Here is a 16,468-nt window from a genome sequence, read left to right on the forward strand (position 1 = left end):
TAACTACTTAAGAAAACGCATACAAGAAACTAAATCTGGGGTAAAGAGGGATCCCACCGGCCGTTCGACTTTGCAGTCGTATTGTGGCATACGGGACAACCCGTCTGCCAGACTATTTTCCCTCCCCGGGATGTGCCTAATAGTGAACCGGAACTTAGAGAAGAAGTCGGCCCACTGGAGCTGTTTGGCCAAAAGCTTCCTCTGTCCCAAGATGGCTTCCAGATTTCGGTGGTCCGTCCAGACCTCAAACGGTTCCGCTGCCCCCTCTAGAACTGGAGGCAGATCGTGAGGGCATGCTTAATTGCCATGGCCTCTTTCTCCCCAATCGGCCAGTTAAGCTCGGGGCCAGATAATTTTTTAGAAAAGCAGGCGCAGGGTCTAAGTACCCACTGAGCGTCCCCCTGAAGGAGCGCACCCCTCATGGCCTTATCAGAGGCATCCACCTGAAGGGTGAATGGACAGTCAGGGTGGGCCTTCTCAGAGGTAAAACAGCTCTTTAGCAATTCAAACGCCGCCTGACAGCGGTCATCCCACGGTATCTGGAAGTGAGCACCGGTAGCCGCCTGCCCCTTTCCTTTAGTTTTAAGGAGGTCTGTGATGGGCAGGGCAATCCTGGCAAAGTCCGGAATGAAACTGCGATAAAAATTAGTGAACCCCAAGAATTGCTGGACTTGTTTGCGAGTCCTGGGGGGTTCTCATTCACGGACCGTTCTCATTCACGGACGAGGAGCGGCAGAGTTGTCTTGATGGTTCAGATACAAGGAAACAATACGGAAGTTAACAGCTGGTAACTACTTAAGAAAACGCATACAAGAAATTAACACGTGCAATAGCTAGATGATCTCCAGGGCTCCCAGGCATTGTTCTGCAGGACCTGGTATCAAACTAGCGATTACTCGGGCGGGTCTTCATTGTGGTGCAGATGCTGGGCAGGGGGCAGAGTGCAAACAGGGAAGGACAGAGTGCACAAAAAAAACTCCATTTTGTTTGTGCGGGGAACCATCTTGTTTTACCAGCCTAGCTGACAATACCAGGCTAACATTGGAGGGGGGAAACAGAGCACTTGTGAGACATTTCTGATCAGATCTGCCAGTATTCTTAATATGGAAGCAATACATGATCAGGACATCAATAATGTTTCTCTGCCCTTTAATTTCTCAAGTGCTATATAAATTTGCTATTGGAGATTTTCTGCAGAAAATACAACTTTCACAGTCTAAACTTTGTTAATACTCTGCATGGATTCTCTGGTAGCTAACCAATGTACCCCTGTGACTTTTTCCCATACTTGGGGCATCCTTAAGTTCCCTGCCGTGTAGGAACCCGCTCATGTCCAATCAAATATTGCTCCAGCTGTCAGAAGCATTATTAATCTCTCTTTCTCTGTGATTCTCTGTGAATTCTCTAGTGAAACATCAATGCATATCCAAATAAGTTCATCTCAAATTTTGGACACCTGAGTTATTGATATAAGACTCTCTGGACCACCAGCTCAAGGTGGCTTCATTTATTTATTCAGCATATTTGAACCGTTTTTCGTGCATGGGTTCTCTGGTGAGTCACCAAATGTTCTCTCCGCATGAAACCTTTCCCACACTCAGAACATTCAAAGGGTCTCTCCCCAGTATGGATTCTCTCGTGTCTTGTCAGTTCCCCTTTTGTCGTGAAGGTTCTCTCACACGAAGGACATTTGTATGGCTTCTCTCCTGTGTGGATTCTCTGATGTGTCGTTAATGCTGCGTTAGAAATGAAGAGCTTCCCGCACACGACACATTCATGCGCTCTCTCTCCTGTGTGAAGTTTCTGATGTTTCCCCAACGTTGTTCTGTGTCTGAACCATTTCCCACAATGGGAACACTCATAGGGTCTGCCTTCTGTATGAAGGCCTCGATGATTCTCTAATGATATTCTACAACCGAAGCGTCTCCCGCAATCAGGGCATTGATAAGGTCTCTCTCCCACGTGGTTAGCCTGATGTCCAACCATGCTCTCTATTTTCCTGTACTCGGAGATTTCATACCGTTTCTCACTTATGTGGATTCTCTGATGTTTATCAAGACATCCTGTCTGCTGGATGTTTTCCCCTAGTGTGGGGCATTCAAAGGGGTTCTCGCCAGGACGTAACAGAACAATTCCTGGTTTGTAACGATATTTTCTCCCATACTTGGAGAACAAGGGCTTCTTTCTCCCTCTGTGGATGGGACTAGTTTTGTTTATACTTTCTGAGTACTGGTTGCATTCATTCTCTCTCCTTGCCGGTTTCTTCTCCTCTTGCCAACTGGACTCCCATCTTTGCTTATGAATTTCGTATCTCCCGAGAATATTCCAGTGAGTTACTTCCAAAGTTGTTTCTTGAGTTTCCTCTGGGCCCGTCTCTTCTATCTGCAAGTCCTCCTTTTTAATCTGACTTATCTTTTCATCACCTGCAGAAACAGAGAGGAATATTGTACATCTTTGGGGGGCTTTTTTTTAAAGATTCATATAGCCTTCATACTTCATACAAAGTACTTTGTGCCTGAGGCCCAGGTCAAACAGCAGTCCAACCCCCCCCCCAAAGTTGGTCCTGCCAGCGTGGTGTAGTGATTAAGAGCGGCAAACTCTAATCTGAAGAACCGTGTTCGGTTCCCCACTCCTCCACATGAAGCCTGCTGGGTGACCTTGGGATATTCACAGTTCCTTCTCAGAACTCTCTCAGTTCCACCTATCTCACAGGGTGCCTGTTGTGGTAGAGGGGGAGGGAAAGTGATTGTAAGCTGCTTTGAGACTCTTATAAAAACCAACTCTTCTGCTATTTCCCCTCCACTTATATAGAAGTTGAGAATGCACGAGAAGACAGAAAGTTACTCTGTCTCTTCTAGCCAAGGAAGATTACAAGAATCAGTTTAAAATATTTCTGGGAGGAAAAAGACGCAAGGGTTTTGTGTTCTCTGGCTCTCCTGGGGGACTTTCCAAACAGAAAAAGTGGCCAGGCTTCTCCGTCCCCTTACCCAAATCTTGGCCTGGGAGTCTCTCAGTTTCCTCTGGGATCTGGATGAACATCACTTCCTTTTTTTCTGGGAGGGAGGAAAAATCAGGTCTGGGAACTAAAACCCTCTCTTGAGAAAGGGAGTGGGGGGGGGGGAGAGAGAGAGAGAATGCAGAGAATTAGTTCCACTTCCTTGAGACAGTGATATTCATAAATATCTAACTTTGTTGGTTGATCAAAAATGGATCCTCCATGCCTTTACCACAGCTAAAAAACTCATATTACAACACTGGAAAGACACAAAACCACCTCTGGTAAATCAATGGATTGAGGACCTTAGAATGCTATCAATATTTGAACGAACAGCATAATAGGCGGCAATTATGCATGGACTCGTTTTTAGATATTTGGAAACCATTTATAGAAACTGATGTCTAGATTCCCCACCACTGTTATTATAGTTTTGTCTTTACTTTATTAAGTCCCCCACATTTTTGTAAGGAAATAAAAGGAGAAATAAAATAAACTTTGTTGGCTGATTTCTAACTGGAAAAAAGTAGAGGAAAATTCAAAATGAAGTTGATTCATATCACGTGCAAAACAGAACAGTTCAGGAAAGTTTTTTTTAAATAAAGGAACTGAACTGCCTTGAGTCTCAAAATGAAAAGCAGATAGAATCATAGAGTTGGAAGGGGCCATAAAGGCCATCTAGTCCAACACTCTGCTCAATGCAGGATCAGCCTAGACTAGACCATCCCTGACAAGTGCTAGTCCAGCTTCTGCTTAAGGATTGCCAGTGAGGGGGAGCTCACCACCTCCCTGGATAGCTGATTCCACTGTCAAACAACTCTTACTGTAGAATATTTTCCCCCTAATATCCAGCCAGTACCATATCTCCCGCAATTTAAACCCATTATTGTGAGTCCTATCCTCTGCTGCCAACAGGAACAGCTCCTTGCCCTCCTCTAAGTGACAGCCCTTCAAAAACTTAAAGAGAGCAATCACGTCCCCCCTCAACTTCAGACTAAACATTCCCAGCTCCCTCAGCCTTTCCTCATAGGGCTTGGTCTCCAGGCCCCTGATCATCCTCATCGCTCTCCTCTGCACCTGCTCCATTCTGTCCACATCCATTCTGAAGTGAGGCCTCCAGAATTGCGCACAGTACTCCAGGTGCAGCCTGACCAATGCCACGTACAGCAGAACTATGACATCTTGTGATTTGGATGACAAAACGGAATTAATGATGAAGGGCATTTTCTCAAGAGGCGCTAAAATTGTAATTGCGTGGGATGATTTTAGGCAGTTCTCTTGCTCTTCCACCTTCAAGCTGTAGTGCTCACCAGAGTTGTTAGCTGCCTTCATCTCCCTTTCTCCATGAAATCCAACCCTCTGACTCCTATTCTTTTTGAAATCCAGGCAATTGTATACATTACACTGATTTTATTCCATCGTTCATTAATTCTGCAGCACATTTCTATTGCATTGTTTACTGTATGTATTATATGTATTATACTAGTATTTTTTGCATTGTTCTTATAAACTCTGTAATCTGCCTTAAAGCTCAACCTTCTTAAAGGCAAGAAGGCTGTTAATGAAAGTGGATTTTAGAATGAGCCTTTATAACATCTATAGCCTAATACCCACTATATTTCCATCCTTAGTTTAGAACTATTTGCATGCCTAGCAACCAACTTACCTAAGATTACAGAAAGGCACAAAATAGTGTCGGCAGTTGAAGGATCATAACTCCTGAGGGCTTCCGGGGGTGGCGGTTGCGTGACGCCACACAACAATGCTGCGATGTCACTTCTGGTCAAGTAACCAGAAGTGACAACACATGTCACCAAGACACTCTAGCAATCCCCCAAAATGCTTTGGAGAATCATTACAGCATAAAAGCAATGTGTGATGTCATTTCTAGTTATGCTATGGGAAGTGATATAGCGGAGCTTATGCAATGTCAGCCCCCCTCCCCATTTCTCCCGCTGCTGCACTGGGCCACAGTAGGGGGAGGATTGGGGGTGAGAGGTCAAACCTGCCATGCTAAGAACTGCTCCGACACATGTCTTATTTTGTATCATACACATGTAATAGCTGAAAAAGCATTATATCTCTCTCTAAATATATAATTTTCTATTTGAAAATTAAAAATACGAGGGCAGAAAGGCAGGGTATAAAGAAATGGCAATCACATTGGGTGATGTTTGTGTACTAACTGAGTGGAAGAGCTCCTCACCTGAAGACTCTATGTCCCCACTGTCTCCTGGTAGGACTTGCCAGAACATGGTCTTTTGGCCAGTTTGAATCTGAGACTCGTCAACCATGGGCAAAGATGCATCTGTCTTCTTGAGCTCCGTCAATCCCTAAAAAGAAGAAAACACCCCCAACCCCAGTTGGACTAGATTTCCCTAGAAGCAGCTTGAATGCACTGCAGAATTGTTACCAGTCCGCTCAGAATAGGATAGGGTCAAGGATTTTCCGGGGGGGGGGGCGGAACGGGGGCTACCTTGATAACCAGGGGTGATCAGAGGCTGTCTGTCTGGCTCAAACGGAGAGAAAAACAATTATCCTTAACTGTGTAAAAAACCAAATTGTTATTAATCTCAGTAGATGAAACCATATCTTAACAAGAGTGAGCCACTTACATAAGCCCTCAATAAGACTCAATATCATACCCACAAATTAAGTTACCAGTGTTAGAAAAATATTTTTTTTAATCTTTCTAGTTAAGGATAATTGTTCTTTTTGTTTTTGTGGCCTCTGGTAGTCAGCACCCTTTGTGTTTTCTTATAGGTCTCTTCTCTTTTTGTCTCAAATGGAGCCCTTGCATGTTGCAAACTGCTCCCCCCCTCCCCCTGGAGAGAAACGTACCTCCATCTGCCCAGTGCCAGCCGTTTGGTGCTTTTCAAGAGGAAGCTGTGAAATGGAGTGACTTTGCCATTTTGTTTCCCTGCCCGGTAACAACGGAAGGGAGATTTTAGAAGGGGAAATGCCGCTTGCCTCTTCATCATTGGGGTGCCCAGCTGCAACGGAAAAGACAACACATAGTTAAATTGCGGAACTCCCTGCCCCAGGATGTGGGGATGGCTGTCAGCTTGGAAGGCTTTAAGAAGGGAGTGGACATGTTCATGGGCTATCCATGGCTACTAGTCAAAATGGATACTAGTTATGATGCTTACCTAATCTCTCCAGTATCAGAGAAGCGTGCCTATTATATTAGGTGCTGTGGAACATAGGCGGGATAACGCTACTGCATTTATCTTGTTTGTGACTTCCTAGAGGCACCTGGTTGGCCACTGTGTGAACAGACTACTGGACGTGATGGGCCTTGGTCTGATCCAGCTTTTCTTATGCGCTTATGTTCTCAAGTTTCCTGCCCCCTTTAACAGTTCCATACAACCAGAGGGAACTGGGACACAGACAGGTTGTCATATGGGGGGGGGGGAGAAAGAGAAGGTGCACAACAGGATTCTCTCCTGCTTTGGTTTTCAGCATCTCATATCTTGAAAGGGTTTTTTCCCCCAATGATCCAGAAAAGCAGCTGTCTTGAAAAAGATAGAAACATCCCAGTGAAACAGGCTCTTGTAAAATCTAAGAATGAAAACAGCCTGGATCAGAGGGGGATGCATCAAATGTACAGCTTTTACTTTGTTTTATTGCCTAATAGTAATTATTGATTGACATTACTGGATCAGGCATTTCTAGGATGGACAGATGCAGACAAAGAGGTCACCAGAGTAGAGAGGAAGGGACATTGCCTGGACCAGCTCTCCTCTCTCTGGCTGCCAAAATTCCATGATCTCCATAATTATTGAAGGTACTTTCAGGCGGGTAGCTGTGTTGGTCTGTAGTAGAAGAGCTAGATTCATATTCAACAGCACCTTAGAGCATCATGATTTTCAGGGTATCAGCTTTTGAGAGTCAAAGCTCCCTTCATCAGATTGAAGGTACCAAAGACTTACTGCCCTTATTTTTCAGCTGGAAATCATGTCCACTAAATTCATCCCCTGCAATTCAAAGAGGCAGTGTGGTACAGCAGTTCGTGTATTAGCCAGGAACAAGTTTGAATTCCTGCTCAGCCACAATGCTCAGATCTAAGGCCACTCTCTCTATCTCGGCCTGGGCTACCTTACAGGTTTGTTGTGAGGATAACACGGAGGAGGGTCAAACCCCCTGGAATTCTGTGCTGGAAGAGATGGATAAAAGTGCAATATGCACCTTTTCAGATTCAGGTCCTGTTAACTGCTTAGTTTTGAGCTTTCATGGTGCCTTCTCAGGTTGACCGATAGCCTACTTAAATGTGCTTCTCTTTAAAATACAAAGTATTAGAAACAGACCCATGTCTGGGGGACACCTGTTCTAATTTAAAGGCACAGCCTTTCACTTCAAAGGGAAGCTAATTTCAGCAGCCTGTGGGAAAATTCTCTATTCTGGCCTCCCTCTGTTTTGACTGGACTTTCCTTATGGAAAGAATCGACTCCTACATGGCAAAACTGCATCTGTTTGAACTGTGTCTTCTGTGTAGCAACTGAAGGCCCAGGAGTCTCAGCCTTACCGACAGGGAAGATGCAGAGTTCTGAATAGCTCCATGAATCTTACCGAGTAATTTCATCTCCCCTTGGATGGTCTCCCTGGCTTCCTTGTGCATCTTGCTCCGCGCAGGGCCCAACGGCTCCTCTTCGGCTTTTCTGGACGGAAGCCACCCCTCCTGCAATGGCCCATGAAACAGGAAGATCTGTCTCAGAACTGATTGTGAGAGACATTCTGCTCCCCACCCCCAACTTTTGACATTAATTCATGAGATAATGGTGTTGTGGTTAAGAGTGGTGGACTGTAATCTGGAGAACTGGGTTTGATTCCCCACTCCTCCACGAGTGGTGGACTCTAATCTGGAGAACTGGGTTTGTTTCCTTGCTCCTCCATATGCAGCCTGCTGGGTGACCTTGGGCTAGTCACAGTTCTCTCCCAACTCTCTCAGCCCCACCTACCTCACAAGGGTGCCTGTTGTGGAGAGGGGAAGGTGATTTTAAACTGCTTTGAGACTCCTTAAAGGTAGAAAAGAGCGGGGTATAAAAACCAACTCTTCTTCTTCTTCCATATGTCCTTGTGTGCCCACAATGGTTGCCAGGCAGCCCCCCGTCAGCTATCCCACCACTCAGAGAAGCCTGTCTGGCATTGACCATAGCCCGGGCCTTTTCCATCGTGAGTTCAGCTCTGTGGAATGGATCCCTGAAGAGGTGAGAGGGGCCCGCTTGTTGGAGCTCTTCCAAAGGTGCTGCAAAGTCCTGCTAGTTTGCCAGGGCTTTTAAGGGGGTTTAAATGGCAAGCATCTTCTTTTGGCTGGGGGGAGGGAGGGAGATTTGGAGTTGGCGGTTTTATTTTTAGTTTTCTGAAAACATTACGGTTGCAAGGAAAGGTGAGATTATTCTAATAAATAAATAAATAATCTTGAGGACCAAGGAGGCTTGCAGATGCATTTCTCTGTCACCGCTTTTGGACCATTGAGAGGGAGGCATAGGACTAGCAGAATTCCCACAGCTATACAGTTCCCTGCACACTGAAATAATGCTATTTTGTCAGTCCTTGACATGCTGAGGAAAAGCTTCACTTGGGGATTTTTTACTCTGCCCTGAGAGATGAAGCACCTGACAAGGAGGAAAAAAAGGCGGCAAACCTCAAAAAGGAGGCAAACCTCATACCCTCCCAAAACAACAGGTGTCTCGGGCACCAAGAACACGACCACATTTTTATTCTGGTATCAGATTTCATAGAATAGAGCCCACTTCTTCAGAGGCTATGAGTGTATCCACTAACAAGGATTGTAGGATTGACCAGTAAAGAAGAATACACAAAAATGGAAAACTTTCCCCCAGGAATGATGAATCTTTATTCACAAGAATTAGTTGCTTGTTCACACTAATTCAGTAGCCAATAAATTAATTTAAATTATGACCTTTTATGTGTTTTCATAGCTGTTTTATTTATATTGTAATTCGCCTTGAGTTCCAAAAGGGAGAAAAGCGGCTTGTAAATGTTTTAAATAATAAAATAAAGTAACTGAATGTTTCTGTTGCATAAGTGATGAACAGATACAATGCAGCATAAACACTGTCCTTCAATGTTCCTCCTCTGAAGATGCCTGCCACAGCTGCTGGCGAAACGTCAGGAAAGAAAATACCAAGACCACGGTCACACAGCCCCGATAACCTACAAGAACCAATGAGTTAGCCATTCCTTAGTGTTATCACCTCTACCCCCATTTTAATTGAAAAAACACAGATGGTGTCAACAACCCCATTGACAATGAAGATTCTGGGATTAAATCCTCACCTGCTGTTTCTCTGCCTCGGCTGATCGCTGGCTCACTAGGAAAACATCTACCAGGGCTGCAGCCTGGGTGCAGTTCTCAGGACTGCCTGCCCTGATCCAGCTCTGCAGTTCCGGTGGCAGGATGGCCAGGAACTGCTCCAGGATCAGCAGCTCCAGGATCTGCTCTTTCGAGTGCCTCTCCGGCCTCAGCCACCTGTGGCAAAGCTCCTGCAGCTGACTGTAGATCAGTCTTGGGTCTTCCACCTCCTGGAAGCGGAACTGCCGGAAGTGCTGACGCAGGGTTTCTGTGCGTCTGGCTTCACCACGCAAGATGGCCGCCCTCACTTTCCCATAATCCTCACTGTCTCTGACTTCCAGGCCGCCAAAGGCCTTCTGGGCTTCTCTGCTGAGTGCTGGCAGGAGCCGGGCCACCCATTCTTCCCTGGGCCACTGGCAGGCTTTTGCCACTTGCTCAAAGGAGGCCAGGAAGGCCTTAGCATCATCCCAGGGTCCGGGCTCCTTCCCCGACCCCATGTGAGGGAAATCCATTCTTCCCAAGAACTCCTGACTTGGGGCTTCCCAGCACAGTGCCTCTCTTCCCTCTTGCCATGTTCTCCATCTGGGCTGCTCCACCATATGTTGAGGCTGAAGTATCTGGATATCTTCTCTTTGTTCCTGTTGTGGGCCTGTAGAATTTTGGTCCATCCTCATTTTTACTGCTGGCTCCACACCTGCAAATCTAGAATAGCGATCCTGCTGGCAAATAGATTCCATCTAGAAAATCTTTGCAGTCACAGCTTAACCCCAAAAAAGAAAAGGCCCAACCTCTCAAATTACCCCACTGCAAAGAGGCTGACGCTTGGTGGCGAATCATAGGATCATAGTTGGAAGGGACCACCAGGGTCATCTAGTCCAACCCCCTGCACAATGCAGGAAATTCACAATTAACTCCCTCACACACCCCCAGTGACCTCTACTCCATGCCCAGAAGATGGCCAAGATGCCTTATACTGAATCAGACCTCCCCTTCCCAAACCCTGCCCTCCTCAGGCTCCGCTCCCAAAACCTCCTGCCGGTGGCAAAGACGGACCTGGCAACTCTACCAATCATACAGATCCTTCTGAAAACATAGGACAAATGGAAAACAAGCTCTCATGAGAACAGAGTGTGCCCAATTTTTAACAAAACCTAGTATGGCTGATGGGCTCAGTCCTGTGCCTGGGGTTGCCAACCTCCAGGAGGGACCTGGAGAGCTCCTGGAATCACAGTTGATCTCCAGACTACAGTGATCAGCTCCCCTGGAGAAAACAGCTGCTTTGGAGGGTGAATAAGGTTGCCAGGCTCCTTCTGGCAAACGGTGGGAGTTTTACGGGGGCAGGGCTGGGGGTGGTAATCTGCATGCCCAGCGCAATGATGTACCGTATTTTTCGCTCCATAAGATGCACTTTTTTCCTCCTCAAAAGTGAGGGGAAATGTGGGTGCGTCTTATGGAGTGAATGTGCATCTTATGGACCCTAGCCCAGTCCATAAGATGCACATTCTAGCTTGGAAGGAAGGCGGGAGGGGCGCACAGAGCCGGCTGGGCAGAACGACGCGGGCCGGTGTTCCCTGCCCCGACGGCCAGCTGGGAGGCGAGCGGGCCTGCTCTGTGCACCCGCCTCCCAGCTGGCCATCAGGGCAGGGAACGCCGGCTCGCGTCGTTCTGGCGCGCCCAGCTCTGTGCGCCCCGCGCGCCAGAACGGCACGAGCCGGCGTTCCCCGCCCCGACGGCTAGCTGGGAGGCGGGGGGAGCGCACAGAGCGGCTGGGCGCGCCAGAACGACGCGAGCCGGCGTTCCCCACCCCGACGGCCAGCTGGGAGGCGGGGGGGCGCACAGAGCGGCTGGGCGTCTTATGGTCCGGTGTGTCTAATGGAGCGAAAAATACGGTAACTTCTGCGTCAATGGGGAAGCCCCAGATGGTGCCAGGGACACTTAGAATAAAGCTTCTGCCACAATCAATTCAGTAGTTTTAAGGTGTCACCAGACTCTTTGTTATTTTGGCTGTGGCAGATCTAACATGGCTAACCCCTCTGGAACACTTTGGCTACTGTTTCCAGGATTCCTTTCCACCCCACCTTTCCATCAACTTACCTCTCCCGCAACCACTCACAAACTAAAGTCCTGCCACAGGAAGAAGAGGGGAAAAACTACTTCCTCATTGGCTTCCCCACCCCTGTGCTCAGATTTCTTAACTGCTCCAAAAACTGGCATTTAACCCTTCGAGGTTCTGGAGAACCACCATGAGGACTGGGCACTATACCACAAAACCTTATGCTAAAATAACAGCTTCTTATTCTTTAAGGTGCCAGAAGACTCATGTGTTTTTGTTCTGATAATGATGATGATGGATAGATGCCATTCATCATCATTTAGAGGAAGGGATGTGGCTCAGTGGCAGAGCATCTGTTTGGCATGCAGAAGGTCCCAGGTTCAATCTCTGGCATCTCCAGTTAAATGGACCAGGCAATAGGGGATGTCAAAGACCTCGACCTCTGGAGAACTGCTGCCAGTCTGAGTAGACAATACTGACCTAGATGGAGCAAAGGTCTGATTCAGCATAAGGCAATGTCTTGCCTTGCCTGTAAGATCCCTCAGGCAGGAACCTCATTGATTGCTTCATTACAATCTCATTACAACCTCATTACAATCACTGTGGAATCCTGTGAAACGCACCCTTCCTTTCCAGAAGCTGAAAACATCTCAACCCACACAAGTTCTTGGATCCATTTCAATCTGGGTTCAGGCAGAGATCTGGGACAGTCTGAGGCTGCCACCCCACACCGACTCAAGAGCTGCTTCTAAACTAACAGACACAGGACAGAGGACTAGGGAGTAACTTTCCCTGAATTCAGTAGCACCTGTTTCTGCATTAGACAGAGATCAGGGTTAGAGCAGCTGCAAAACTGCATGCTTGCTTGCTTGGGTATAGTCAAACTGAATCCACTGGGTCTTCCTTTCAAGTAAAAATGAGTAAATGAAGCTGCCTTTTACTGAGTCAGATTCTTGGTCTATCACGGCCAGTATTGTCTACTCTGTCTGGCAGCGGGCTGGAGTGGCAACTCTACTTGCCTTCCATCTGGATCACTAGGAAAAATTGTTGAAAAGGGCAGTTAAAGTGATCAAGGGGGTTGGAGCCCTTTCTTTATAAAGAACTGATGAAGAGGTGTGGGGCTTTCGAGTTTAGAGAAAGGGCATGTAAGGGAGGGCAAATAAAGATCTGAAAAGTTATTATCGGTTTGGAGAAAGTGGACAGACATAATATTTTGTTTCCTTGGTCATTATAGAAAACCATGGCGAGGGATCATCTGATTAAATTGATTAGTGGTTAGTTCTGGAAAGGCCCAAGATTTTTTTTTGCATATTTCTGGAGTTTGCTAACACAACTTACGGAGACGACAACTGGTTTAGGGGGGCTTTTAGGGGCAGGTAGAGCTACGAGCAGTTCTTAGCCACAGAAGGCAAAGAGAAGCATAACAAGAAGGTGGGAATAAATCACAGGCAGTCTTAGAAGTATGAAGTTAGTGTATGTATGGCTACACATTGTGGTGTTCTTTAAAACAGTGTTAGGATGTTACGAAGTGGTCATTACCGGTGCTTGTGATTTTTTAGCTCCCCTTCTCCACTGTTGTAGATAAACAGAGCCTCCAGCTACAGAGGCAGCCTACCTCCAAACACCAGATGCTGAGTGAAGACCAACAGACATCACCGTCATGTCCTTGTTCTGAAGCTTCTGCTTAACAGCTGTGAAAAACACAACAATGGATTAAATGAACCCAGGTCTGCTCCAGCTACACGTTTCTGAGGGTTATTTATTACATTCTTATCTCGCCCTTCCTTTGAGGAGTTTGGGGTGGCATCCAAGGCGCTCCCTTTCTTCTTTTTAATTGCTGCAACCCTGTGAGATAGGCTAGGCTAAAAAGGCATGCCAGGCTCAAAGGCACCAAGTTTCATGGCAAGCGGGGATTTGAACTTGGGTCTCTCCACTCCTAGTCCAACAACAATCCCACAGGTGTTTACTCCGACTTGACTGTAAACAAATCTCCTAACTATTTAATTTTAATTTAATTTCCCCATTAAATTTTTTAATTAATTTATTAAAACATTTATATCCCACCTTGCCTCACATCCGAAGTGGCTCACAAGTAAAAGTTTAAAAAAAAACAAGGGGGAAAATAATATTTAAATATCAATTTATTTTTAAAATACGCACAAGGAGCAGGATAACAAAACAGAGAAACAGTCAACCATCAGCAAGAAGAAAGAAATACAAAACATTCGGACAGTGTGTGAGATTCACTATTATCTGATCACATGTATATGAGCTACATAGGGCACAGACAACATTTTCCTGCCCTTTGGATTCTCTGGCCTGTAAGACGAATTATTGGAGTTGGAAGTTTTCTATAGAATGGTCTAAAAACTCTGTCAATGCATTCCTTGGATTCTCTAGTGGCTTATCAAAGTGACAACAGATTTCCCCCATACTTGGGAGTTATCCATCATTTTTCTCCCCTATATGAATCCTCAATCTGTTCAATCAGTTTCTTTCTCTGAGGAAAAAAAATATTTTTTCATATTCTGTGTCCTGCACAAACTTTGCGGTGTCTCCTTGAATTTTCGTACTCGCTGAAAGAAGTCCACGCCACAGGGCCATTCATAGGAATTCTCCCGTATAAGAATCCTCTGATGTTCAGTCAGCTGGCTTCTCCTTTCAAGGGAAACCTTCTTTCACAACAGGGACAGACAGGCCCTCTCCCTTACTGCATTTCTAATGTCGCCTCTAAAGGATTGTGCACAATACATTCTATTTCCAGTATAAATTCACAGATGTTGAATTGATTTCTTGCCCATTTTCTTCACACAGAGAGCATTTATAAGTCTTCTTTCTCGTCCATCTACTCAAGATGCCCCCTCAAATCATCTTTCTGGCCAAAACTTCTCCTGCCGAATTCGTACAAGTTCTCTCATGCACGAATTCCAGTATCTTTACCAAGATCCGGTTTCCGACCGGGTTCTTCCCCCTCCACAGGGCACACCTTGGAGGTTTCTTTCCCGTGTGCACCAAATCAACTCCTGATCTAGAATGGAATCTTCTCACTCTCGAGGCCAAGGGTCATTCAGGTCTTGGAGGCACAACAGTTTCGCTACTACTAGCAGCTGTACCCCTTCCTGCGATTCATTCTCTCCTTCCGCTGGTCTTGTCCTCTGCTGCCTTTCAGAACTGCGCCTCTGCTGTTGAACCTTAGCAGCCACCAACACCTTCCTTTGGGTTAAATCTGGCACAGTCCTGAGCATTTCCTTGGCTCACTTCCTCCGCACTGAGAATTCTCTACCGAGCTTTTCCCCTTCCCTGCCACCTGCAGAGAAAGAAAGAGAGGAAGGTTCTGCACTACGTACGTATAAAGCAATATTTGCATTTGGGGCAAAGCAATGGTCAACTTTGCAATTGTTCCCAATTATGCAGTTGTGCTTTTTTGCTTATTTTGCATCATTGATTCTGCCCGTGTTAGCTGGAGGATTGACAACATGAAGCTCGAAAGATCAGAGCTGTCCTCATCTGGATTTACTAACCATGCCTGACATCACATTCTCCCTGTTGGGAGGGGAAGGAAGAAGAAGAGTTGGTTTTTATATGATAATTTTCTCTGCCTTTTAAGGAGAATCAAACTGATTTAAAATTACCTTCCCTTCGCCTCCTTACAACAGACACCCTGTGAGGTAGGTGGGGCTGAGAGAGCTCTAAGAGAAGTGTGACTAGCCCAAGGTCACCCAGCTGGCTTCATCTGGAGGAGTGGGGAAACCAACCTGGTTCACCAGATTAGAGTCTGCCGCTCATGTGGAGTTGAGGGGAATCAAACCCGGTTCTCCAGATTAGAGTCCACCGCTCCCAACCACTACACCATGCTGACTCTCATCATACTCCAAGAAGAACCCTACTTAAGTGGGCCGAGTGTCCATTTACTCTGCATCTGGTCCCTAGGGGTGACCCACCAGGTCCTTCTGGGAATCCAACCAGCAAGGTATGAAGGCAATCTGCCCGCCCCCCATTGGATGTTCCCCTATCCATTGGCAGTATTGTTATTTAACTAGCACCACAGATGTGAATAGTGATTTAAAGCGCTCAAGACCACAGGCCCTTTCCAAAACTGAGACCCAGGAGACAACAAATGGAAGAGATGGCAGATAAATGGGATAAGGTACACAGCCTCTGAACATGGAGGTTCCAATTTGGTGTTCTGCTTAATTAAAGTTTAGGAGCCTATCCTCAATGAATTCTTCTTTTTTAAAAACAGCCCTGTTTTATCCACTTTTAAAGCCATCTGAGTCCTTGGCCATAGTAGAAAATCAGTTCATTTAATAGGGCATTGTGTGAGGTAACTCCTCTTGCTTGTCTACAATCAACTGTCCATCCCTTTCTATGGATGACCCCGGAGGGCTTGTATTATTGCAGACAGAAATTTAGATGTTCTGCACCAGGCATAATTGTATGCATTTCCATAGATTACCCCTCCTCCCCATCATGTTTTTTTTAACCTAACAAAGCCACACATGCTTTGGTTTTTTATTATGGGGAAGATGCTGTAAGCCCTTGAGCCTTACTCATATGTCAGTCCCACTAAGGCCTAACAGGCACAACTTCCCAGTCAGCATGTGGAGGACACAACATCTGCTACTGACAAGATGGAATTTGCTTTTGAAGCTTTCTGGGCAAAGCAGAAGGCTGTAAACAACACCCCCTGCCAACACCCCACCCCCCGCAATGATATATGGCTCCCCAGTAGCTAATGAGACTAGTTACTACTGTACTACTGTAACACTATGTCAGGCTACCCTTGAAGACAGCCCAGAAACTCCAAAATGCAGCAACCTGATTATTACAACATCTTTATTTTTAAGGGCTTTGCATTGGCTACATGTTTATTTCTGGGTTGAATTTAAGATGCTGATCCTTCAATTTAAAGGCCTTCATAGCTGGGACCAAAATCCCTACAGGATCAGCCTCTCCTGGTATAAACCTGTGGCAGCTCTGGTCTTTATAACAAAATCTCCTTGCTGGCCTCTCTAGCAGGACTGTTTAGAACTGCTGCCACATGACCACAGGCATTTCCCACTTTTCTGGGTCAAGAAGGCATCTATTCTTCTGGATTTCAGGC

The 16,468-nt window shown here is 46.1% G+C and overlaps 1 protein-coding gene across 1 annotated transcript; it reads right to left on the reverse strand.

Moving 5' to 3' along the window:
• Positions 1 to 1,448: 1,448 nt before the first annotated feature.
• LOC130493486 (zinc finger protein 1 homolog) lies at positions 1,449 to 9,823 on the reverse strand. Its single transcript, XM_056867240.1, has 6 exons — positions 9,296 to 9,823; positions 7,521 to 7,673; positions 5,837 to 5,988; positions 4,662 to 4,774; positions 2,988 to 3,053; positions 1,449 to 2,423 (listed from the first exon to the last, which is right to left on the reverse strand). Exons 1-6 carry the CDS (start codon positions 9,821 to 9,823, stop codon positions 1,516 to 1,518), a joined length of 1,920 nt encoding a protein of 639 aa, XP_056723218.1. The 3' UTR covers positions 1,449 to 1,515.
• Positions 9,824 to 16,468: the final 6,645 nt, after the last annotated feature.

Source organism: Euleptes europaea, chromosome 1, assembly GCF_029931775.1.
Source record: "Euleptes europaea isolate rEulEur1 chromosome 1, rEulEur1.hap1, whole genome shotgun sequence".
Lineage (NCBI taxonomy): Eukaryota > Metazoa > Chordata > Lepidosauria > Squamata > Sphaerodactylidae > Euleptes > Euleptes europaea.

Excerpts from the sequence above, each read along its gene's own strand:
- LOC130493486 (XM_056867240.1), bottom strand. The coding sequence starts at position 9,823 with ATGGATTTCCCTCACATGGGGTCGGGGAAGGAGCCCGGACCCTGGGAT. Across the intron at positions 7,674-9,295 it reads CCGAGGCAGAGAAACAGCAG|GAGGGGTGGCTTCCGTCCAG; the intron begins GTGAGGATTTAA and ends GGGCCATTGCAG. Across the intron at positions 2,424-2,987 it reads ACTCCCAGGCCAAGATTTGG|GTGATGAAAAGATAAGTCAG; the intron begins GTAAGGGGACGG and ends CTGTTTCTGCAG.